At 41.5% G+C, this 26,976-nt stretch overlaps 1 protein-coding gene across 1 annotated transcript; it reads right to left on the bottom strand.

Annotated features, from left to right (window-relative positions):
- Positions 1-1,954: 1,954 nt before the first annotated feature.
- Positions 1,955-25,624, bottom strand: wapla (WAPL cohesin release factor a). Its single transcript, XM_012864986.3, has 20 exons — positions 25,315-25,624; positions 23,551-23,961; positions 22,708-23,404; positions 21,618-21,925; positions 20,546-20,676; positions 18,816-18,911; positions 18,119-18,280; positions 16,772-16,908; positions 15,529-15,640; positions 14,840-15,070; positions 10,820-10,931; positions 10,626-10,723; positions 10,376-10,452; positions 9,576-9,751; positions 9,360-9,475; positions 9,046-9,261; positions 6,607-6,808; positions 6,202-6,290; positions 6,004-6,099; positions 1,955-3,873 (listed from the first exon to the last, which is right to left on the bottom strand). The coding sequence occupies exons 2-20, from the start codon at positions 23,933-23,935 to the stop codon at positions 3,808-3,810; spliced, it is 3,507 nt and encodes a 1,168-aa protein (XP_012720440.2). The 5' UTR covers positions 23,936-23,961; positions 25,315-25,624; the 3' UTR covers positions 1,955-3,807.
- Positions 25,625-26,976: the final 1,352 nt, after the last annotated feature.

Raw genomic sequence — 26,976 nt, 5'->3', positions numbered from 1 at the left:
AGCAAGAAATTTCAGGACTGGTTGGAATGTTTGTAATAACACTCTGCATGCCTCGGTGCTTGGTTTTATACACCTGTGGCCACGGAAGTGATTGGAACACCTGATTCCAATAATTTGGATGGGTAAGCAAATACGTTTGGCAATATAGTATATTGCCAAATATATCCATCTATATATATAGATAGATAGATATTTATACATACACACACACTGGTTTATAATTTTGATAGTCAAGAAGCTGAATTCATATTTTACCAGTTAATTCAAAACGTGGAAATGATATACACAATGCGATATATTCCACGAGTTAATTTTCCTGATTATGGCTTACAGCTACAGAAAACCCAAAATTCATTTTCTCAGAACATCACCAGATGTTTCCAAAGTGCGGCCCGGGAACCATCTAAGTTGTAGTTTTAGTCAGCGAATGCAGACGGTTTACGCAGATAATCCCTTATTAAAAATCAGTTTGGGGTTGTAGAAGGCTGCCAATGCAGTGGAGGCATAATTCAACCTCTATAATGTTATATTTGCACATTGTGTTTCTTCCCATGCTGGTGCACTGGGTTGCTGTCATTTTAAGAGATGCTAATGCTTCCAGCTTTGGGACTTTGAGGGACCAGCTTTTTACTGATGTAGGACCTTTCAATAGAGATGCAAAGGTAAAATCTTAATAAAAACAATCTATACGGTCAACTCAAAGCATTCGGCTTTTATTCTAATGAGAAGTGCAGCGTAAATTTGACCACAATAAGTTAAATATTTTTTTAAATCAAATTGGTTTTTGGGTTTTAATAAAAAAAAATTTAGGCCTGAGAAATGCTTTTGACTGGATAAGTTCAGGCCCTGGGGAGCAAGATCTCTGGACAGCAGTGGCTTAGAAATCATTGGGAAATGGCTGACCGGACATTTGTCCAGCAGACGGCAATTAAGACCCTCTGCAAAGAGGACAAGCATCAAAAAAAGTCGTTAAAGCTGCTGGTTGCTCACAGAGAATCTTATAGAAGCATTTTAATGAAAAGTTGAGTGGATGGAAAACATGTAGACAAAAATGAAAGGTGTACATATAAGGATTGTAAAGGAAACATTAAAAAGCCCTGAACTGCAGCCGGTGTTCTGGACACGGTCTGCACGCCTTTATAAGTTGTGTTGACCAGTCCTGAACCAGGAACTCAAGGTCCCAGAGTCTGAAGGAGTGGAGAAGCACAGAAGTTATGTTGCTTGATTTTCAGCAGAGATGATTTGGGGCGCCGTGGCATCTTCTGGTGCTGATCCACCGGGCTTTATTAAGTCAGAAGTGGATGCGGCTTTAGAGCACTCCATGCTTTCCTCTGCCAACGGGTTTTATGGAGACGGTGATTTCATTTTCCAGCAGGGCATGGTGCCTGCCGACACTGCCGACGGTACCCATGTCTGCTTTAACGACCACACCATCAGTTCTTCCCCGGCCAGAACACCGACCCGATCTAAACCTCAGAGAATCATAAACACTTGAAGTATATTACTTTAAAGACCCCAGGACCCTGATTTTGTGAATAACTGAAAAACTAACTTGTCAACTACAAAAATAAAACTGTAGAGATGGCATCCATAAATAAGATGTGACCCAGCATTACTCTTCATTATGGGAAAGACGATGAAACATAGCCAAGTAGGGCAGATGTGTGCAGAACTTCTTCAATAAGGAAATGAACACAGTAAAATGTCTGAACTCGGCCCGAGGAGCGATAATTTAAAAACGGGTGAAATTGTGTCAAACTAGGCTCTGAGGAGGACCATAAAGTAGGTAAATAAAATAAAATGTTTTTCCCCCCCAGTGTGCGCTCATGGAAGCGCCATAAAGCAGGGAAATTTAAGGCCTTTTAAAAAAAATCTATACCAATAAGCGACCTGGGTGCTGTATGTCGGCAAGAAACAGAAGCTGCAATAAGAAAAGACAACAAAACACGCAGCATTTGTACTGAAAGTAGCAATTTTGTTCCATTTTCAGATACAACTATTTACATGTAACCAGAGACTATGTTCTCAAAACAGGTACAAACATTTGTTTAATCTTGCAATTATTCTTTTTTTTTTCTTCTTTTCCCCAAACAACTCAGAAATATAGTATAAAATAAATCAGATTAGAGCAGAGGAGGAGGAGGAGGAAGGAGGAGGAAGGGGGGAGGGGACGAAGTCTACGCAATTTAAATGTCCAGTAACGTATATGTACACGAGTATTTACATTCTAAAATTTCCTTTAGAGCAAAACTTTGCAAAGCAATTAAACAGTAAAACACGGCTGCAGGCATGTTCGCCCCGCAGCCCTACAAAACCAGATCAAAACTGATGTTTATACAAGTATGGCTGTAACTCGGTTCAGTGATCCAACAGGGGGAGCAGTACACGACGAAGAGGCTGAAAGGACACCAAAAGCAGAATAAATAAACCGCAGTTTAGGGCGAGGCGTCCGCAGCGGACGCAAGGGAACGCACGAAGCTCCGTCCAATCAGCTTCTTAATCCAAAATCAAAACTCGGGGCCACGGACAATGAACCAGCGAAACCCAGTCACATGATTATTATATTAAAACGAAACATAATCCAGCTCAGTAAAGACTTTGCATTTACACAGAGAAAACATTAAATTAAATACAATTCTTTAAAATTATTTCATTGCAATTAAAACAAACGAAGAAAAAAAAACAAACAAACAAAAAATAATCATTTGGAATAATTCTTTATGTGCTATAGTTGAGTTAAGTGGATGTGGCGATCCCACTGTTGAATTAGTTAAATTAAAATCTAAACAGGTATGGGTAAAAAAAAAAAAGGGGGGGAATAAAACCCCATGACAGCACATAGTGTCATACTGTCGGTCTCAGTCAAGCCAGGGATGTCCTGACACGATCACTTTGTCACAGGCTCCTGATTGCTATAAAACGGTAATAAACTAATACAAGTGAGAGAAATGTCCTGAAGGGGTAAAGAAAAATCTAAAAAACATGATCAACAGACCGCTAAAAATTGTGTTGGAGCACAATCAAAGACATTTAAAATCAAAGCTTTAAAAAAAAAAAAATCCTTTCCCTTGAACAATCAGCCTAATTGTGACTATGAACGAGAAAGATAAGATGATTTCATTCAAAATAATAATAATAAAAAAAGTCATTCCACACTGGTTTACATATAGCCATCATTCTGAAGTCCATGAAGATGATTGATTTCCCTGCTGATCAATTATTTCACCCTTGGCTTGGACGTGGATAGGCAGAGATTAAAATGTAATGATCCATAAAATCTGATTCAAGGCTTCACACTTCAGCTGCGCGGCCAGAAATCAGGAGCCGACAGCGAACATGACTCCTCCTCCGCGCCTTTATTGTTGTCAGACCTTTTGGGATGATGCATGGGCGAGATCCACCTTGAGTCCATTTCAGAACGACAGTCCACTTATCACTAAGCATCTTGCTGAATTATTCAGCAAATAATCTGCGCCATCCACAAACAAAGAATGAATCTGGACATGAAATGTGGCTTTTCTGACGGGCGAAGAAGACGAAGAATAAAATCTACACGTCCATCAGCTGACAGGGCTTTGGTTCAGGCTGTGCTCCAGGAAGGGACTGAAACGTGTTTTTTTTTTTGTTTTGTTTCTTGCAGCGAGTTTACAACTCAACGTGTCGTCGTCTGCGTCACCGGGTGGGGGGTCGAATGAGGTCAAGGGAGTGTGACATCAATGTCCCCCTCTGGAAGCGAAGGGGACCCTGGGAATCTTGAACCCTTTAAAATGTGCAGAAGAGTCTGAGTTTGTCGCGGTTCGTTGTGTGTTAACAGTGTTCCAGGTAGTCGATGACCCGTGAGATAGACTTCTGTCCTGTGGTGCCCATTGCACACTGTGTGGGGAGACGGGAGGGGGGGGGGGGGGGGGGAACAAAAGCGTGAGCGTTTCGATCTTAAAGGCGCACAGAAGAAAAACGTTCACGGTTTATAGTTTTAGCTTCTGCTCAAACCAACAACGGGGAACATGGTTCCAGTCATCAGTCCTCAGAATGAATTGTACATAAAGCTGCAGCTGGTAGAAAAAAAAACACATCTGGGACTGTAAACTGCTCAATTACTATTAAGCTAATAATTAACCATCTTTTCTGAAATTTTTTTCGCTACTTGGAATTTGCAGCTTAGACACAAGAACGTCTGAGATTGACCGCGTTTTGCATAATAATGGCAGCTTTTCAGAAAAGCTACTAGAGGCTGTGCAAGTGCTTTTAAAGCCTCTGCAATCTACCGAGACACGAGTGAAATAAGCAAACCAGACAGCCTTTTATATTTTCATCTTGGCAGACACTGGGTTCAGCAGCTTCTTCTCCTTTTCATGGAAACTGAAACATGAAGACCTTCCTGTTTTCAAAAGAGGAGCTGAAATTATTTGAAACGGGGGACAAAAAGCTTTTCTTGAACCACTTTACAAAAAAAAAAAACTTCAATGCGTTTGGTGCAAATAAATGCCTTTTTGTATCCCATTTTTAACTTGCCAAAAACCAAGGACTGACTCAACAGCTGAAGGCTTTTTAATTAAAAAAAAAAGATCTTTGTATTTTTACCATGTAATCACTTGCAAATGTTTTTTCCCCTTTAGGAGGAAAAGTTTTGATTTGACCATGGGCCAGTTTCTAAGGTTCAATAAGGTTTTAAAACGTTACGGCTTCGGAACCCATTTTAATTTTCTATCATACTTTTCCTACGGTTTTAATTCCTTTTTGATGAGATGCCAGACTAATAGGAGGTTTCTCTGGGTGTACAGAGTAAAAAGTAGCACCATCCTCCCCCTTACCAACCTGGTCCCCTCTACACTTTTCTCCTTCCTTCCAACAAGTCAAGTGTTTGAAAAAGGTCTTTTTAGACTTTTAGAAGCACTTTATTAGTTTTAAAGTCTTCTCTGTTAGATCAGAGCAAGGAGATCTTACATTCAGGCCCAGTTTACACAACATCGATGTATAAAAAAATGTTTTTCCTGTTTCTTTTAGGACGTTTACACAGCGTTGTTCTAACTACAATACCATTTACATGGCAACAGCAGAGATGTGAAGGCGGCGTAATTCCCTTGCTACACCACTAGTTGGTGCTATGTTCTTTGAAACTCAACATTTGCACGTTTACAAAAACTTTCTGCCAACCAGCTAACAAACCTTCGAGGTGGCCGAGAATAAAGTTTTCATCTGGACAGAAAGTTCAACTCCTGGTTGGTTATGTTCAGAAGAGTCAGCAGCCAAAACAATACTGCGCTAGCCGCCATCTTGGTTTTCCTCTTCTATGGGTTTTAAAGCTGTATTGTTGAGCCTCTGTGCATCGATTTCTACTGATTTCTGTCAAACTGCGCATGAGTCAGGGATTCCCTGGAAGAAAAGTTACATTTTTCCTGATTCCACGACAGAAACAGGGGCGTTTTCAAACCGCTACACCCGTTTTCACAATGTGCCGTCATCAGAGAAAACATTAGCCGCTGTCGTGTAAATTAGCAGCACAAACGCGAACCGACCTGTTCGGTTTTCACCAGAAAATGTTGTATAAACAGGTACTCTGTTAAAAACCACTATTTAACTTTAATTTAAATGTAGGATTACCCCAACTTTTTTTATGCACACCTGTTAAAAGAAATTACGCCAAAAAGTTGCGTTAATAGGGTTCCTTCACATTTTCTATTTAAAAACTCAAAAAAAAAAAATATTTCTGTAGGCTCCAAAAATCCTTAAACAATTTCAAAATTGGCTTTGAAATTTAAACAGTAGGAATAATTATTGCATTTATCTTATATTTAAAACACGCAACCATATCCTGTTACACGTGTTTTTCTGAATTTTGTGTCCGTCTTTAAAACTGAGGTATTTTTACTCCGGTGAGAATCTCAGACTGGCCAGTTCCTAATTTGCTGATGGCGTTGCATCGCTCTGACAGTACATTTTAGCGTGTCTCCATAATAACCGTCCGGCCCTGACAACACAGTTTATCCTCGCAGACATACTCACAGTGAGGTTCATGAAACTCAAGAACTTCTTCAGCATTTCTGTCATTATAGAGAAATCCCCTTTAGGCAGGTGCTGCCTCACAGTAGTCACATTTTCCTGAGGATGACAGGCAGAGCAGTGATCAACAACTAAAATGTCTTTGAGTGAGAACAGACTCCCCGACTGTATCGAGTAAATGTGTGTTAGTCATATCCTCACCTGGCTGCCCTGACAGAGGCAGCCTAGTAACAGAGCTGTGTAGGAGGCAACGATGCTGTCCTCCATATGCTTGCCTGCATGCTGCAGAGCTGTTAAAAAAACAAAAAAACAAGGGGAAAAAGAAAAAAAAGAAATGGATTCTCAACTGCTCTTGCTTAAACATCTGACAATTGAAACTGTTTTAAATAATATATGCATAAAAATTTAATTATGAAAGTAACAACTTTTAGAAGCCCCCTAATGAAACGCTGGAACGCATTTTACTCTTGTAGTTTACTCTTCATAATCACTATAATTGGAAGGCATGGAATGTAATTTAGCTTAAGATATACAATAATCCCTGCAGATGAATCCAGAACATATGTCTAGACTATGAATTGAAGCAAGATACACACAAATGTCTACCTTTGTTTAGGTCCAACTCTTCGTCCTCTTCCTCTTTCTTTTCGGGCTGGCTGTCGTTCGTTTCTGACGCCACCCACTGGATTTCTCCCGACGTTTCCTGCCACTCTCCGCTCTTGTCCAGGGCCGGTTTAGGAGCCTCGCTGATGAGGTCGTCCGTCTTTGCCTCAGCCAGGATGGCGGCCCGCTCCCGCTCAAGGAAGAGCTGGGCATTGGTGGAGGAAACAAAAAAAGAAAAGAAAAATCAGCGGTAAACTCAGAAGAAAAAACAAAGGTACGTGCAGCGATAGAAAACAGCAGCTGCATGCCAGGTACTGTGAAAAGGGCTTTGGATGAAAACGTCATTTAAAACACTGTGCCGACCAATTTATTTCAAAAAGCAGAGAAAAATCTCTGAATCTCTGAGGTGAAGTAAAACACTATGAGAGTTCAATAAAAAAATACAAATAAATCACAGATATTTCTTATTTAAAGAAACCAAGAAAAACAATCAGTGAACAAATATTGATTATTAATAATTATTAATCAATATCGACTATTCAGACCATTCTAGCAGTTTCTTTGAAAATTTGATTAGCAACAAACAACTTTTAGCGACTTTTTTCTTTTTAATGGCGACTTTACTGAAAGCACCAGTCGGTCTGGAGTCACCGTATCGAGGGCAGCAGTGAGAGCTGCCACGAGGGTTCCCGCTTCCCTCAGCGCTGTCTCACAGGCACAGCTGCCGCTGCCTCATCACATAAATATACTTTTTAAAGTAATCTATTTTTGTCTCTGAAACTGTTGCCCTAAATTATTGCCTTGAATCCGATTCACACACACAGCTTCAATTAATAGATCACTTTTAGATGATGTCGTCACCAACCCCAAAAAAACAACACCATGGTTTAAAAAAAAATAATAATCTAGAGGTAACCCTGACCAGTGTAGACATTTAGCCCCAAAAAACTACCCTGGTTTGGAGGTAGTACTTAAATATTACCTGAAACCTTCAGCATTGTAAGAGCAATTTAGGCTACAGTAGTTGAATTTTCAAAAAAAATAAAAAAAATAAAAATAAAAAAGTAATCTTTCACTCATGCCAGTTTAAAGAGTTTAACTAGATTAGATCCTACATCAGAGGCTTCTGCTTTCAGTCGCCTATTGAGACAAACAGAACATTCTGGCAAAGTCGCAGTTTGTAGATTATAAGCTTCATTTATGTTAAGAGACATAAAACCAACAACCATCCATCCAGGACGGTGTGTTGTCACTAGTTTTTGTGTTTAAATGAAACCAAATTCCTGGACGAAGAATCAACGTTATTCAACTCCTGCTGATGTTACACATTTCATCAGGAATTGTAGGGATTTGAAATCTATTTCTCAAAAAAAAAAAAAAAAAAAAAAGTAAATGTCAATCAGCCGAAGAAGGTAAAAATCTGCAACTGTGAAAAAAAAAAAAATTCTACATTGTTACCGTTTGCACTTAGGTTGGAGAAACTTGACATAAGCTATATAAAGATGACGCTTTTAAAGAATCGTCCGACATTTTCTCTCCTTTACCTTTGCTGTATGAGACATCGACATGAAACATTTAAAATATATTACAGTTGGTCATTTTCCCCAAACGTGTCGGTACTTACTGATGCTTCAGACGGTCACCTTTGTGACACAACACACGTTTCTGCAGCTGCAGTAATGACTTCTGTACCTCGTGCTCACAAACAAACGGTGCGTTAAACTCACCAACAAGTGGTGGATAACTCTAAACTGGAGACTTTGCAGACAGATTTTTTTCCTCCTGCTTTTTTAATATTGCTTGTTCACACACAGCAAAAAAAAATGAGCTAAAAAGAAAAAAAACTTTTCAAAATTGAGATTTTAAGCAAAGTTTACTGCACTGGATATCCACAGATTGTTGAACACGATGACACAGAGGTCCTCTGTGCAGATGTCCACTCTGGCTTCCTGTACTGATGACCACAACTAAAGTGAAGAGGTGCTTTTAAAGGTTAGGGCACATCTGCCTGTTTGTTGGACTCCATTTCCAATAAACTTTCAACGTGAGCTGAAAAGGGAAACGACTAGAAGGAATCGGTACACCGAGTCAGAGAAAACACCATCTACAATTATTTTGGAGAGAATATTTAGCCTAGCACTGTGCTGATGCAGACGCCATCGCCACCTGCTGGTCAGGCGTAGCTATTCCACCGTTTTTTCCATTTGAATCCAACCGACCACATGGAGGCCATTTTTTGGAGAAACATGGAAGCCCTCCTATAATTATCACGTTGAACTGGCTACATTCTGCACAGCGTGGAGAAACCAGCTTTGCATCACAATCTCCAATCTAAAAATCTCAGAACACATCAGTCACCTGCAGAGTTTTTCAACGCTTTGACAGAAAAACAACGTAATACGACAGCGACGGGGCGTATTAATACGTTTTGGCCGTCTCTACCTTCACCAGGGCAGCTAACGCTCCAGAAGCCTTCGGCGTGTCAGCCTCGTCTCCCTCAGTCTCGGCTGATTGTGCGGCTGTCTCCGATTGTGCCGGCTCAGCGGGCTGCGTCAGGCTGTCTTCCAGACACGTGTCCTCCACCCTGTACTCCATTTCCACCAGACCGTGGCGGTTTCGGGAGCTGTACTCCACCAGGTTAATTAGCAGCCCCAAACCCTGGTGCACAAAAATAAAGCGCAGGTTAGAAGGGATGATCCGCGCCTGGGCCGTTTTTTTTTTTTTTTTTGTTACAGGGCCGTTGGGGAAAGTCGTACCAAGACTCGCACGTCAAAGCGCTGCTCCTGCGGGATGTAGCGTGGCACTCGGAGGACACAGTTGAGAGCTGTGACTACTAGCTGCTCCTGCTCGCCCGTCTTAGTGCTTCCCCACTCTGCAAACAAACATATCGATCACTACCGACCTCTGATCGCAGCGGTAAACTATACCCCGCTGGGTAGTTTTAAGTCGGTAAAACCTGCAACTTAAAATACCGTTATCGTGGGTGAGGTTGAGCAGCACCCCTATGACGGCCCTCATGCAGTCCTCCACCGCCTTGCCCACGTTGCTGAAGCTACAGTGCGGCAGCGTGACGCCCGATGCCGACAAGGAGCTGTTGTTCAACGCCCTGCTGTACCGCTGGATCATGTCCTCACAGTACCGCAGCGCTCTGAGGACACACAGAGAGAAAGGCTCCCGTTACACATCCTATGAAGTGGAATGGCAGAAAATAGGTGTTGGAGACAAAAGATGTAAAGCTAGGGAGGTCGGACACCTTGGATCGACTTTGGCTGACTGCTGAACTACCAACTGCTGGATGAGTCTAGCTCAACGGCTCAAGTCACAATCCAACTTTTTGTAAATGGGGAGCCTGTTTTTAGGAGAGCTCTTTAAAAGCTTTTAGTGACAACTTAAAGGCTCTTCTCTGTTCATAAAGAGTGCCACGAAGGAGGGGTGGACTCGGGCTGCTGACTCATCTACTTCTGACATCTTTGTCATTTTAAGCAGAGAAATTAGCCAACTGCCATTTCTAGAAAAAAAAAAAAAACTAGAAACAATGTGCCGGTTGCATCAGATGAAAACCAGGCTGGTGTGTTTGTTCAATATCCACTGCCTGTTGGTGCTTTAATTTTCCATTTCTACTGCCTATCTGCATAGGAAAGTACAAAAACGGGAGTCAACGTTGTAAAAGTAGCTGTGAAAATGTGGGTCATCGGTGTAACCATTTAGTGTGGAGCCTTAGTAAGTGATGAGAAGTATTCAGGCAAGTCAAACAACAACGACCAGAGCTCACCTGGCAGAGGAGATGATGAGCTGAGAGTCTTTGTAAGCAATCAGATAACCCTGGTTTTCTGGGTTCTGCACGGTCACCTGGAAAAGGGAACATTCAGGTTTAACTCTTATCCTAAGAGCTGCCAACGTGTTTGGACTGTGTTTTTCCATCCGGTGACAAAGTTAAAATCTCAAAAGATACTTCAACCTTTGTCCCAGAGTCTCACTTCTGAACGAGTTTGCCAAACTTTAAAAAAAAAGGCAGTACTTACACTTTCAAGCACTCTCAGACACCTCTCAGCTCCCCATAAAGATTCCACAAGTTTCTCCTTGTCGTCTTCCTGGCTCAGGTTCTCCACACACTCTTTCACTGAGGCAACACAACACAAACAGTGCACTTGACTCCTCACATGCTTAAACCAGCAGGCAGACAGCGGTGACGCGGTGCGCGTGTCAAGATACAGACCTTTATCCACTATGTGGTCCAGGCCTCCCAGTAGCCGCAGTTCTTCTTTGAACCAGTCGCCGGCTCTCTTGGAGGTCAGGGATAACAGCGCCTCCATGGCCAGATGGCCCGTCTGTAAAAGGAGACGTGTATCATTTTTAGACATTTCACCTCATCTGTATTAGGGCTGGACGATAATTCAATAACAATATATATCGATCTATAGACGTATATTGATAACAGAAAAAAAGGGTCAATAAAAAGTTCAATAGAATAAAATTTTTCCTTCCTTTTCGCATTCTAGCCATGTAGGTTAATTTTAGGTCAATAATCCTCTCAACCAATCAAACGTAGACCAAGAAAACAAACTTCGCCCCCTTCAAAGAGTTCAGAGAGCTCACATTTTTTTTCTTTTTTTTTTTAAAATTTGCAGTTTTATTAAAAAGTTAGTTGAATAATGGGTTGAGTTTGAATTCAGTGTTTGTGTGTCTGTATCTAGAAATAGGTGATCTATAATTTATCGATATGCTATTTTTCTATATCGTCCAGCCCTAATCCTCTCCAGCTAGGTTGTCAATATAAAGTAAAAGAAAATGGGCCGTGATCTTTGGGAAATCAAACAAAGGGCGCAAAGAAATAAGAAAGTCTGGGTTGGTAGCAAAATGTTTTCCCATCACCTTTCTACAAAGCTATATAGGGCTTTTAAATTCATGAGATGATGCAGGTAAAAGTTAGCTGCGAGCTAAAACAAGAACTTTATTGTCCATCTCATTTGGGTACATCGTCGAGGAAATCAAACGCCCGTACAACCAAACAGGTAAAACTGTTAATAAAATATGGCTTTAAGCAACAACTTCAGAAATTTAAGGCACTGAATGCATTAAGATCATTGTGTTTTATATATATGAAAAAAAAGCAACAACAGAGATGAAATCAATGCGCGTCTACTGAAAGTATTCCTGGTTCAGAATGAACACAGCCGTGGGGATGAATGAGTTTTTATAGCGCTTTGTTTTCGTTAGCGGGAGCATCAGTCTCCTACCGGCTGGCAGCAGCTTAAAGGGGGACTGCAGGGGATGTGTCGGGTCATTGCAAACACGAATTGCTTTTTTTTTTGTTTTTTTTTCATTGCACACTTATGGAAATCAAAAGGCTACATTTGCTGGAGACTGATTATGGCGGCGACCTGTTTGACCACCTAGTTCAGCTTGTTCCCGTCTCTGTCAGAACAGGTTTCCAGATCATATATTAAAAGGAAGAAGACACTTTAAACGAACGTCCTATGTACCAGTGGCAAGGTGTGTTTACTGGCATTGAAGCCACTTTTGTGCTTACTTAGGGGAAAAGAAAAGACAAAGTCAAGCCTTTTTATACACAGTCGACATTAGGTAGAAGGTCAGCCTGTCAACTATGATCGTTCCTCGGTATTTGAATTCAGTGGCCTGTTCCAGTGCCTGGCCTCTCATGACGGCAGGTCTAAAAGAAGACCCCGATGGCTGCTGCCCCTGACTTTCCTCTCAGCTTTTACTGCCATTATGGCCCAGGAAGAAAGCTTTTCTGTGTGCTCAAAGTAGGAGGCGCCATCAGCATCCTTCAGGCCAGCGTCACCAGCATACTCAACGAGGGAGAAACCTTTGCTGTTAAATCGCAACTCTGTGAACGGGGGAAAACAGAAGAGGAGAAAAGACACAGCCCTGTGGAACTCCCTGCTGTCAGAGGTAAACATTATTGATTATTGCTCGAATCGTATCGATAGTGTTCCACAGATGAGAGGTCCATGAACGATACTCTCCCATACGTTGAAGGCTTATCTAGATGACATTCTCTACAACAAGCCAACCGCATGGTCTCCATGCATTTCCTTAATACAGATGTAAGAGCTACCGGTGTAAGCTGGTGGAGCAAAGCCAGCGTTAAGAAAGCTCTCAGATATCCGCCCAAATATGGTACCACACTGAGTTTCCTTCAGAAAGTCGCCCTTAATTGGGACCGCCCAGCAGCTTCGTTGGGATTCATTTTCTCAAAGAGTGTAATCACCTGCTGATGGTTTAATGTCGCAGAAAGAGGTTTTAAAGCTGCACAAATGGAGCCAGTTTTATTACTGAAGTCTGTTTGCCAAACAAGGCCGACGGGGTCAGCATATTGAGGGGAATCTTTTTGTTTTCTTCCCATTATTGTGTTCAGACCCTTCCAGGCATTTGTTTTTTTGCATTTCCCTGACTCAGTTCCCACTCAACCGTGTCTTTGTAATTTATTTTTGCTTTTTTTTTTTAAATCAGGCTTCCTATTTGCTGTTGTAATTCCCTCGCCTTCTACGCATCCTCCTCCCTTAAAAAGCTATTGTTTTGTGTTTAAAAGATGTTTCAATTCTTTATTACCCCATGGGCGGTTGTTGTTTGGGTAGATTGTGACTTTTCTTATTTAATAATACGATCAACACAAACATTGATGCAACAGGTGATGGTAAAATCCTGCAGTTCAGAGTTTTTACTGGAGACCGCCAAGCTAAAAAAACAAGTTCAGTCAGTGAATTCAGAACTAGTCCTCAGTTCATTGACAGTCTGTTGGCCAACACTGGGCGATCTTAAAGCTATAGTTGGTAATCCTGTTAAGAAACACTTTATTACACTGAGTAAAATCATCCCTCCATCCTGAAAGTAGTCAATACATTCTGTATTCATAAAAAGTTAAAGTCATGCGTAGTTATTTAAAAAAAGGGACTCTCTGGAAACTTCCAGAGAATTTGCAGACTCTACCTTTAACAGCAGATTTCTCCCTTTTCAGTTTCTGGTGATATTTTGCTAAGACATGGATGACATTGTGGGCCAATTGACCAAGACGCCCGGCCACATAAGCACCTTCTATATTACCAAAAGGTTTGTCCAGAGGTTTATTTCTTTCTGTCTGTCAAGTCACATTGTAGGCTTGGGAGAGGAGCAGAAAGATCGCATCTATTAAAAACCACCCAATAGAAAAAAAACAGGTTTTTCCCCAAATTAACGTTTTGCCCTGTTATACACTGCAAAAACGGATCTAAAAATAAGTAAAATGTTCTTAACATTTTTGTTTTTGTCCTAGATTTGAACAGGTAAATAATATCATCTGCCAATGGAGTGAGTATTTTGACCCCTAAAATAAGATAAATAGACATCCTGCACTCGAAATAAGATGATGGAGATGAGTTGTTCCTATTTTAAGTGCAAAAGTCTTATTCCATTGGCAGATCATCTTATTTACCTGCTCAAACCAAGGACAGATACACTCATTTTAAGAAGATATTACTTATTTTTAGTTCCGTTTTTGCAGTGTTGCCATCAGTTATGCGCTCAGCTGCTAAAGCGGAGAGCGCCTGGCCTGGACACATAAGCCAGAATACAAGAGATCTGTCCGGACCCTGGAGGAACATGGCGAGGAAACAAACGTACATAATCCACCTGCGATTTTTCTCTCTGTTCAATTCACAGAGCGACATATCCCTCCAGATCAGCAATGTTGTCATTCTCCGTAAGCCAAGATTTCATGAAACATGAGCTTGGCTCTCCTGACGTTTGCCATGTTTTACAAGCCCACAAAGTGGATTCATATTATTCTCTGATGAGGCCACAATGTTTAAAGAGACTGCCTCTTTAAACCAGTCCCATATTCACTTTAGATCCTCGCTATTTTCTTCACACTGCCATGAACGGGTCGATTTACAGCGCCTGTTATTTCAGAACAGCTGCGGAGAAGGATCTGTGACGGATTATTCATCCGCTGAAACCTCAAACGATATTCCCGGGAGTGGGTGATCAATTTTTCCGTGAACTCTCTGCGTTTACGGTGTCCCATAAAAATCACCAAAGCCCAGATCACCACTGCAAGCGTAAAACATATTTCATTATGTGTTCAACCGTCAAACAAACAAGCCAGATGCTATGGGTCAACACTTGCACAAACACCCCAGGGAGGGATCATGGCTTACCAGTGAAGATACTTAAACCATGTCATTCATTTGCAAGACACGTCAAGACAAGTCCGTCAGGTTTTTTATAGGCGACCTACCGTGATGTTTTCCAAGTCGAGGTGCTTGTTGTGCACGGTCTCGCACAGCTTTCTGATCTTCTCCTTGACCTTTGCCACTTCCTTAGCGGTGAGCTGGTCCTCGTGGCCCGAGTAGTCCTGGTCCAGCTCCAGCAGCTTGATCATCAGCTCCAGACACGCCCGGTCCAGATCCATGTTCAGACGATCCCTACTCAGGATGTACATCAGGGCAGCAGTGCACAGGGCGAGGTTCTAAAAAAAGGAGCAACAAAAACGAAACAAGAGCGTCGCTTCAGAAAGGTGATGTAGCGTTTATTAGATCTACTTATCCAAGGTTGACTCCAGTTAAAACTGTTTGTTGTACTTGTGTAACTTATTGCTATTATAACAAAGTTTTATGATTAAGCATTGATATATACATTAAAAACCTACTTTTTCTCAATAAAAACAAAAGACTTTGACAAATGAAGACCAACCAAAAGGTGCAGATCAACAGCCAGTTATAGTGGCCATCAGCACAGACCTGGGAGAGGATGCAACACCAGGCCACACTGAATTCATTCAGGTCTTCACTATAATCAGGTGTCCAGCACTACAATTACGACACTAATTAAGACACTGAAGCTTATATTTATGATTCAAGCCTACGTGTTACACAGATGTAATACTGCATTCACAGGCGACTAATGATGGGATAAAGGTTGACTGACCGGATGCTGTGGAGCATCACTGAGCATTTTGAAGACCTGAGCCACTTTTCCTCTCGCCCGTAGGTGCATCCTGAAACTCGGCATGGCGCACCGTGTGGCCAGGCTGATTATACTGGAAGACAAAGTACAGAAGATTAATTTGTGTTAAAAGCAGAAAGAGGGAAAACAACAAAAATAACCCATTTTCTGACCACTAATTAAATGAGTTTTTCCATAATATTTAAAATATTAAATAATGTCACAACAAGAAATAATTTAATAATATGTGCAATTTTTTAATAACTGCATTATACTACTTTAGCAAATAATTCTAATTTTAATTGGAATTATTCTATTTCTGCTTTAATTACCATATTCTTTGGACTATAAGGCACACTTAAAATCCTTAAATTTTCTCAAAAAGTGATTGTGTGTCTTATAATCCGGTGCCCCTTATATATGATTACCATCGTGCTTAATGACTGATTTTATGTGGTACAATGCGCTCACAAATCTGTTAAAATGTGTAAGTACGAATTTGATTAGCAACAAAGCCGCTCCGCTCAATGGATATTCAGAGCATTACGGTACACTGTGTCATTACCTGATCGCCCTGTAACAGGACCCCTGGGCTGTCTACAAGACTGCCTGACTGTAATGTCTAAGCATTCATGTTAGGCAGCCTGTGCCCAGAGTACATTCTAGCAACAATAAACCAAGTAACTTAATTCAATGTAAAACTTAAGTTTATTTTGGCTTTATGTTAGAAACAGGACAGTGTAGTCCAACCATTCTACCGACAGAGATGGATAGCTCTCCCTCTCAGGAGAGAGCTGTGTATGTGAAGGGGCGGAGTGATTTTACACACTTGGGAATAATATTTAGTACGCCTTATGGTCCAAAAAATATGGTAAAATAATTTGTATCATGTTACACGTTTATGGTGTAAATACTATGATGCAGTAGAGTTGTAGTGTTCTTACTACTGTAAAACTGTCATTTTGTTCCATGCCTAGATGGAAACAAAAGGTAAGATGTTCATAAACAAGAGAATCAAGAATCTCTGAATAAAAATTTACCTTAAATAAAGCAGCCATTTGTAAATAAACCTAAAGTAACATGTGCTCTCCCAAATTCAACAGTGAGGTAACAGAAATTCACCAATATGAAGCAAGGACTTAGAAACGTTCCATGTCAGAGCCTACGTGAAGAGCTTTTCTGCAGCAGGCAAAGAAACAAGCAGCAAGTGTTCCTCTGCACTTACCTAAGGCATCTTGTGTTAAGTGGCTGACTGCTCTTCAGACCCGTCTCCAGGTACTCAAAGTCGTCGGTAAACTCTTGATTCTCTCCGAACTCCACCACGTCGTTGAAGTGCTTCACATGCTGCACCACCGTGTACAGCTGTTGCAAGAGGAATGGGGTTAATTACGGCTAATTGGAAAGCAGCGCGGCCGTCCAGAGACACAATCAGCCCGAGCAAACACATTGGCGCGGATATCGATGGAACGGCGCTCGCTGTTAAATCCCTCCGATGGTTCCATTACCGGCAATTGCTGACTGTGCTAATTCGCCTCATCAATAACGGCTCAGCATGTGTCGCCGAGGCCTGATCAGCAGTTCTTTCCGTGCGTTTATAGTCGCCACTGCAGCGTTAAGTGCGCTCAGCACGACATGGGAAGCATTGGCGTGTGGCGACACCTCTGCCCTTCGGGGGATCTGTGGCCCTGCGGCCAGCAGCGTGATCTGAGCCCAGAGGGCCACCGTCTGTAGCTGAAACAAGCTATAGGGGAGATCTAATTATTAGCAACAATCCTCGTAGCTGCTCTCAACTCAGTGGGGTTCACATCAACTATAACGAGCTTGATATTCATCAAGTGAATGCCATCCTATTATTGTACAAACCTGCATAAAGGAGGAAAAAAAAGAGGCAGCTTGGGTGTGATAGAAAAAAAAAACTATTAAAGATGCACCAATCAGACGGCCAGCGATCAGAATCGGCCAATTATGCCTTGATTGCCTCTGACTGGAGGTCAGAAGGTTCAATACTAGTGAAAAGATAAAAAATAAATAATGAAAATCTATTTATTTTATCTATTCAATAAATGCATCCAAATTAAAAAAACACCAACTAATTCTGTTTCTAGGTGCATCGACCAACAGCATGCACTTTCATTCACCTTTGGGAGTTGATTTAAAAGAAATGAATAAAACTGGATACAGATTAGGATCATCATTATATTTTAATGCAAATATGTTGCTAATCTTGTCATTTCTTCATTTCACATTTAATTCAACACCACTATCAATAAACATGCAGCTGTTTTGTGCTGTTTTTTTTGTGTTGTTTTTATTCATTAAAGCTCCCTTAAATTAACTATAGGGAAATAAATATGCAAATATCTCTAACAAATATTTACCAATTTTATAAATATTCATACATTTCTAAATATTAACTAATTTAATAATGTAAATAAATGAATAAATACATAGTATATCAGAATAAACAGGGACAGACTGATCGTTGATCTTTTTCAACAGCTTAACCATTAAAGTGGCAGATGAACTGCAACACGCCAGGAAGGCCTCTCTCTCCTCGCGCCATTCGACTCACCTCCTTATCCTCTTTCCTGCATTTGAGCGCCGTGACGATCTCCTGGTTGGGCCGCGTGGGGATGGTCTCTGATTTGATGACTTTCGGTGGCGGTGGGGGGGCTTTGAACAAGCCGTCGTCTTTGTGAGAGTTGCTGTCCTTGTTGCTGCTCGACAAAATGGCCTTAACAAGGAAAGAGGCAGAGGAAAGTTAAGTCTGACCGAAGCAACTAAAAATCTGTGTAATGGCATGTCTACAAGGTTTACCGCCGCTGAAATGCTTAAGCACACATGCAAATAAGTGCTTTTAACAGATGCCAGATGAGATAGGGCAAAGTTATCAGCAGATCCTAAAAGCCTGTGCCAGGGTTCTTTGTCTCTGAACACACATTTATTTCCAGGGGGTAAATTCAGCACAGAGGTTAAATAAGTAGAGCTGGGTGAACTTGTCTGACTGCTTATGTCCTAAGATAAACTTAAGATATTAAAAAAAACCGATTAAATGACTTAATACAGATCATCTAATAATATTAATAATAACGATTAGCTTTACGTTAAACTCCTTAAAGAAAGCTGTAACTGTACAGCAGGCATGCATTTGGTCCAAACGATCACAAATATGCTAGTTAAACCCCCCACACAACCTACACAGACACCTCCCTCTGAGAAAGTCCACATAACCTGCGATGAGAGCCGTCCATGCAAACACATCAACCTACCGGAGAGGTCTGAGAGCGGGAAAGCGGAGGCACGGGGATCTCCTCGGGTTCAGGTTGGTTCCAGTGTCGAGCGTTGTACACAGCTTTAGAAGGAGACTAAAAGCAGAGGGGGGAAATAAAATCAAATATGTCAGCTCAATAGAAAGCTAACCAGAGAGTTAACATGATGAAGCAGGCTGTGAAATTAAAGAGAACAAGCCCATATTGCTGAGGCAGGAACCATGAAATATAGTTGTGTATGACCTGGGTAAAACCAACAAACTACTTTAAAAAGGTTATTTTTGTCTCTTTGCTTCCTTGATAAAAACAAAACAAAACAAAAAAAAAAACGAATCTTGATCTGATGAAAGTGCTGGTGAAGTTGCTGCCCGGCTGGTCAGTTTTCTGAGTTAATGGTCCGGAAAGGCTGACACAAAAAATGTCACTTCCGAGCAGAAAAGGCAGCTTAATGCGTGTAGTTAGCTGGTGAACCTCAGTTAATGGAACAGAGCTCATGCGGCGGATAAATCAGGACGACTGCAGGCTCCAGGATCTCCGAGCAGCACAGAACGATTCCTGTAAACGGCACGTTGTGTGACTCAGGTACAGATTACGCAGGCGATGTACCAAGTTATGCTGATGCTGCTGCTGCTAACGGCACGCTCACGGCAGATCCCAGATGACCCAGAGCCAGAGCAAAATAGGATTTAAATAAAAAAAAAAAAAAAAGGGAAAGTGTGGTCTGAAAGCACCACTAATCAGGGCTGAATTATTAACTAGGAATAAAAAGCCAAAACATGAGGTAATACTCCAACCTCTTCACATTTAGTCTGTTGGTGTGAGGCGGGCTGAGTTCAAACGTAAAGTACTGCTGAATCACAGAGTTACACAAAACCACCAAATAAAGGATCTTTTAGCTTAGCTTCGTCGCCGCTTATTTAATTTGGTTTTAGCTTCAAAAACATTTTTCAGAGTTTATAAGCCTCAACATGAGGCATCATCGTTAGTACAGCTCTCACACGTGAAACAACCTTCCTGAAATCAAGAATATTGAGGGTTTTTTTTAAAGGGTAACTAAAAACTCATCTTTAGGGTTTTTAAGAGTTCCTGTAATCACTATAATTGATTCCTAATTTAACCTCTTAATTATTTAATTAGCAAAGTTAATTATTTCAATGCATTTGTAGTTTTTAGTTAGTTTGGAACTAAAAGCCTGATTAAATTGAATTCCATTTTGTAAATTGTGTTTTTTAAGCCATTTTCATTTCTGTTTTTATCTGAAACCTTTAGTTTTAACGTTTATCAGGATAAATGCTGCTCTGAATGTTATGTCTGCTTTTAGCGTCTCATCACTAACAGCCGTTTCTTCAGTCCTTTGAACCAAAACCACCTCTGTTAACATATTTTTGTACCCCCTCTAAACACCACCACCCCATGCCGAGTCTCATTAAGCCTCACCTCCTACTTTTGCCAAGCACTTAATGGTACCACTGTTGTGTATACAGAGTGCTCTATGAATAAGGACTGAAATAATACAAAGATGACTATAACATGGTGACAAACTATCATAATGATCACTTTTTTCTCCTGGAGTACAGTAAACAGCCCAATATGGCCGACCCCTAAAAGTAAAGGTCCTGAGATTAGCTGACCGCTATTTTCAAACATGCATTATTAGCTAAAGTAATACTGACACGATAAAACATCTCAGAACGGATGAAAACGGGAAGCGATCTGAGAACGCAGGTTACCTTTTTGGGTCCACTGAAAATCTTTTTGAGTCCAGTGGCAGAGTCCTTAGATCTGTCATTCTGCTTCCCTGGCCGGCCTTTCTGGCCCTCAGTGACGCCGGGACTGGAGTCGTCGGAGAAATCAAAAGCATCTGTTGGAGGAGGTTGAGAACGGTTTTCAAAAAAGGCACCAAAAGGCAAACCCGCGTCTGGTTTAGAGCGGCAACACTGCCTCTTTGCAAGAAGTCTTCCTCCATATGAAAGCCTTTTATCATTTAAATATTACCACACTGGCACAGAAAACTCAACCGTGGGAAGAGCAGTCGTGTTCGGTCTGACAGATGCCTTCCCAGATCCTCTTTGACTAAACCAAACAGCTTATTCTGTCATGGGCGGCTTGGAGTCCTTTATTGGATTGGATGGTCGAGGTTTACAGAAACACGACATATTGGTTTTTCTACAACTTATTCATTTCACAAACCAGGACCTCGGTTCAGCGTGGCATCAAACTGCCTGCACCAAATTCCCTTTTAAACAGGCCCAGTGCATTTGGCAAGTTCTTCCTTAAAGTGAAACCCACAACTGCCTGTTCCTTACAAACGCTGCACCGTTTAAGAGGAAATAAAAAGGCCTTTAAACTATATTTTATTGCCAAGAATTACTGCTACAACCGCAACGTTTGCTTTAATTGACCAAACACATATGCCGTTAGCTTTTTGCTACATTTGGGTAAGTAATAAACCTCCGTGGCTCTCAAGTTTTAGTTTCCACGTTACAACGCTCCACATAAGCAGAAGACACATTGGTGACCCTGAATATTGCTCATGCATTTCTAGTATAGGGGTATGATGATCACCACGAACAGTAGCAACAGCAAACATGTTGCTTTTATCCATTTATAAATTCATGTTAACTGTACTCTTCCCCTGACATCATAAATATGCATCATTATGATGGTGTTTCTTGTTTAATTCAATTAAAACAGATTTGTAACCCTAAATCAGGACCTATAACCCAACTCAGGCCATTATAAAAAGACTTGTTTTATTTTAATCCTATCGATTCATGCTGCGGTAACATCACCTCTGCTCACCTGTGTTGCTGCTGGCTTGACTGTCCTGAGAGTCACTGGTGTGGGGACTGTCGACGCTGGAGCTCAGGGCAGCTAAGGCTGCCGCCGCCCTCTTGGCCTTTTTCTCTCTGGCCTGCGAGTTCTCGTCGTCGCTGTCGCTCTCGCTGAGGTCGTCGAAGCCAAAATACTTGATCTTGTAGCTGCTCTTGCCCGCCAGAGCCCCCTCTGGACCCGCGTCTTCCCCTTCGCCGTCTTTGTCCTCAAACCCAAAGAACTCCAGCTTGGTCTCGGCCTTAGTCTTCTTCGTCTTCGTCTGAGCAGGCCTAAACCTGAAACAAAATATTTAAAAACAAAAAAAAAGATTTTCAAAAAGCCGTTCTGCACAACTAAAATAATTTGCACTCTATTTTAATTTATCACTCCATGTGATTTAATCTACACTGATGCAGTACATTTGTGTCTTCTTTAGCGACACTGACCCGCTTACAAGCTACAGCAGAGGACTCTGTCCTGTAATAACACAAGAATGCTCCTATACTATTACATTGTAATTAACTCAATAAGTTAATGCTACTGTTAAAACAAAACATGTATATTTAATTTTTTATGAAAAATAAGGACTTTTCTGGAAATCCAGGTATTGCTTGTTGTTTCAGGGTAAATGCACTGAAGAGACGGAGAAGCCATGGCTTTCACGCTCCTACAGAGGTGATGGGAGAAGAGAACAGAGGAGGAGCGCTCCAGAGGGAACCAGGATAAACCAGGATCCCACCTAAAACAAGAGCTGATCATCGTCCTACTTGGTGAAAATATTAATTTACAGCAAAAAACTAAATAATAATAATAAAGGTGTGACAATTAAAATCCCAGTATGTAATTTCATGCATATATTAGCCACATTTTTAAATATTCAGTGGCTTTTAAAGGTAAGAGATTGTTATTGATGATATAAATGTGTAGTATAAATATTTCTAAAGAGCATTTTAAACCTGTTATAAAAGCTCTGTAAAGAAAACTTTTACAAATTCAAGTGAAATAGCTTCAAATAGCATAACCGTGATACAAGAACCATCGCTCTGCATAGTTTCCACTACGAGGCACAGAACCCTACCGGGTTGGTTTGGGCGGCTGCGCGTCAGACTTCTTCTTCATCTGACCCGCTTCCCCCAGGTCGGCGGGGGTGGGCTGCGTCACGTGCTCGTCAATGCTGCGCTCCATCGAGTCCTGGATGGTGACGTTGCACACGGACAAGCAGGACGGGTGCAGCACCGTGTAGTCCCGCACCCTCCCGCCAGCCCTGCCAGCAGGCTTGGCTGCTGCGCTGGCGCTGGCAGCCGTACCGCTGGCACCAGCAGAAAGGACACTGTTGGGTTTATCCTGGGCACTCGCGGGGTCGGCGGGGTCGTCGCTGTCGCCGCCTTCCGCTAGCGTTTTATATGACCGGTGGGGGCGTTGGTATTTCTTGCAGTTTGAGGCCCTTAAGGTAAACGGGGAGGGGGGAATGTTGTCCACCGGTTCGGGCGGGGGCTCTGTGGCCGGCTCCTGGTCTACGCTCTTCGTTTCCTCCGACGGGGATCCGTCATAGGAGCACGCGGGCTGAGCGTGCATCCCTCCGGGTACATTCGCTGGCACGCTGGCGTCTAAATTAGAAAAGGAGGAAACGGGCGTCTGGCATAACGACAAGTTCTCATTATCGAAGAGGACCGTCTCTGAGACGTAGGTCACGAACACGGGTTTTTGGTTGCCGGCCAGTGCACTTTTGTACCACGGTTGGTTGTTTTTGACATCCTTCTCTGGTGTCTGCTTACCTGTGAACAGAGAAGAGATTTATGGGTATGGAAAAGGCTGAAATGGACCCCGAGAGAATTCAGCTGATTGAAAACATTATGAAAAATGACAACTACACGTTTACTGCCAACACCAACCAAACAGGCCGTTTCTAGTGACTACTTACTTGTAAATGTTGCCGTTATACTTGCAGAGGCCTGTGCAGACGTCACAACAGCCGCAGGGACTCTGCTCGGCGCCGGGGCGGTTTTTGGTACCCCCACTTCTGGCAGTTTCATCTCAGAAACATTGTCAGAGGCTACAGTCTTGGACTCTTCGTCGCTGTCGAAACCAAACGGGTCTTCGCTGTCGCTGTCCTCCAGCCGGGGCCTCTTGGAGTCCTCGGGCCCGCCGGGTTTTAACAAAGGCTTCTTGCCTCCCAGCTTCGCCTTGTAGGTGGTCTCCCCCCATTTGGTGGTCAGGGTGGGCTTTTTGTTGGAGAAAACCTCTTCAAATTTGGAATTAGCCTCCCCTCCCTTGCGGTTGTAGGTTTTGCCAAATCTGGATGTCATGTTGGTTGCTGTATGTTACATATTCTCTGTCAACGTAGAAAGAAGTTATCGTTTTAAATTCCACCCCAGTGTCACCAAAAGTGTCTGATCATTAGAAAAGAACAACTTAACTAATGTGTGACGGCAACACAGGCTGTACATTTAACCCATTCATGCATATATACATCCATCAGAAGTTTTGGTTTTTCGTGCCCAACATCTTGGGTTTGAAATAGAGTTAGTCTACGCATCAGTCTGCACCCTTCGGGTGACGTTTTGAACTGCTTTGACAATTGACAATTGAAAGTAACATCCAACGCTTTACCCGTAGTCCACTGCAAGAAAATGCCGTCATACGACAGGAAAACAAGGAATCTCAGCCAACAAAAAGTATCATTATTTACGTGCTATTACACTTTGTATAGATGGTCAAAATATATATACGGTACATTTATATCCCATGACTTTGGCTCTTTCTCTATACTTCTTTATTATTGAGTACATTGAGTTCTACAATCCCACAACAGAACTTAGACTAACACGAAGAACTTACAGACTAATAAAGCAGAACAATAAAAAATATATGTTTATACTGCACTTTAACCTTTAAAACTCAGCAGCTAATCTTTTGATTTATAATAGCAACATTTAGCAGTTAACAGACGGACAAAACGGTCTTGACAGGTAAAAAAACTAGTATTTTAATTGCCTGATTTAGTTATTTGTGTTATATTACACAGCTATAGGAAATGGATACAAATACTCTTGTTGTAACCTACACATATCCTCAACTTTCAAATTAAAACATAAATTGGTATAGTCTGTAAATGTCAATAAAACATTAAAATTCCAATTCCACTGGCAGTCTCACTCCTAAATATCAGCAACATTGCGTCACACTAAGAAATCGTAAATAACATATCAGCGACTAGAGATATTGTGCAAGTTATTATAGCAAAGTTGAGCCAACTGTTAGTTGATAGCACAGCAAGTTAGCATTGTTAGCTCAAGCTTTTTTTTTAAAAAAAAAGGGGGGTCGCCTTCTCCAAACGACACACAAGTAGGAAATATCTTAATAAAGTGTCATGAAGCTCGGGAGTTTGTTAAGTTATTTACGTAGCATGCCAACAGAGCAGATAACTTATCTACGTCTGTTAACGTCCAGACTGGCCCGCATGTAAAGTTAACTACTGTGAAGTTAGCTGTTAGCCGTTAGCTTAAACACTGCTAACTGGGCTAAGGCAAGTCTCTTGTTTACATTTCTAACCTGCCAACATTAAACGAAGAAAACCAGTGCTTTGTAAAAACGGCCAACTGCACGGATATATCCATTTCGACGCGTATAACATGCGATCTATAAAGTCACAGTGAGTATAGACGAAGACAGGAACACACTATACCTTTCAACTCAAGCTAACCGTCTGCTTGTCTCCTAGCCAGCCGGTTAGGCCTCATCAGCTACTCACGCACAAATCAAGCGGGTAAAGTCCGTCCACTGCTGCGGAAAGAGCGCTAGAAACACATCTCTAACCTAAATGTTTCTCCGTAGCACTGCGGGGAAACAAAATAAAATGTCCCCGAACGCAAGCGGCGCTACACCAGTTCAAAGATGAAGAATAATCCGGAGTTTTTCCATGTTGAAGTGCTACTGACGGCCATTAAAATATCCCCTCCCTCCGCGACGCTTGCCACTTTGCTGCGCTGCTCGGTTGAAACGGAAACGACCAATCAGCAGCAAGAACGCTTTCCTGCGCCGCGAGGCTGTGTCAGCGTCTCCGATTGGTTTAAAAACAAAAACAAGGACACTAAAACCACAGGGGGCGCTAAAGGATCGTATTTGTGTATTCAAAAATTGAGAAGATGCCAAATTAAAAACACTTCAGGGTTTCATATGTATCTGTATTGTAATTTTGTATGTACAGAGTGCATACAAAACGAATACTACGTTGCCTACAGCTTACAACAATGTAATGACATTGTAATTGAAATAAAATAACATTACAATATAAAGTGCAGCAGTGATAAGAATGTACAATGCAGGAAAAAAACAGTTTCTAAAAAAAAGTGTGCAGAAGAATGTTCCAACATGTTTATAGTGCAAAAATAGTGGTGCAAAAAGGCATTAATTTGAAAAGTCCAATGTTGACAGTGCAAGATAATAATGGTGCAAAAATGCAGTAAACGTTCAGTTGTGTACTTTTAAATTTAAATTGATTATAAAAGTTCAGCAATGTTGGCAATGCAAAATAATGATGCAAGATGGCCATAAAGTTCAGTTCTGTGCATGTGTGATGTAGAGTCCAGAATAGAATAAAATAGAATAGGTAAAGTTGCCAACAATGAAAATGAAATGAAAAATGAAGATGAAGGTCATAATTGTATAAAGGATCACTAATTAGCTAAAATTTTAATTGTGATTATCAGGTTTTTATTTTTTAGTGGACTTAGTTCTCTTTAAAGTAACCCCATCTTGCCTAAACAGCAGCATAACAGGGGGGAGCGGTAATGACAATTCTAAGGGCCCACAGCCTGCTAGGGCCCCACACACAGCCCCCAATTGCCTCGACGACAAAATTATTATGCACTGAACTATCATATATTCATACGCATGAATCCAAATCAAAACAAAGCTACAAGCCATATTCTAAATTTAATTTCAATAACCCTTTAGGCCCTTCTTGAAAAATGGTTTGGGCCACACCCCAGTTTGTTGTTCCTCATCAGAATTAAAGGAGTAATAAGCAATATTTGACCACTAGGTGGTGCTTGAGCACCATTTGTAGACCAAAACAAGATAGTGCTTCATACACAAACATGGTGACTATGAAATTTCCGCCAGCACAGCGCAGTGCATTTTGCATGCACAAAAGGTGACACCAGCTTCACCCTGAGTCACCAAATAGGAGAAGCTCCTATCCGCTTGTCTGTTCAACTCAACACGGCGGACTGGTATTTTACAGAGCGAGTCACGGTGCTGCATTTAATGGCACCATGACTGTCCAGGCACACCCTGGACAGGTTGAAACAATAAACATCATTAAAATAATGTTGTTTGATTTCAC

The sequence above is a fragment of the Fundulus heteroclitus genome, chromosome 22 (genome assembly GCF_011125445.2).
Source record: "Fundulus heteroclitus isolate FHET01 chromosome 22, MU-UCD_Fhet_4.1, whole genome shotgun sequence".
In the NCBI taxonomy this organism is placed as follows: domain Eukaryota; kingdom Metazoa; phylum Chordata; class Actinopteri; order Cyprinodontiformes; family Fundulidae; genus Fundulus; species Fundulus heteroclitus.
The sequence above is the reverse complement of the archived record's forward strand: the minus strand, read 5'-3'. Positions and strand labels throughout refer to the sequence as shown.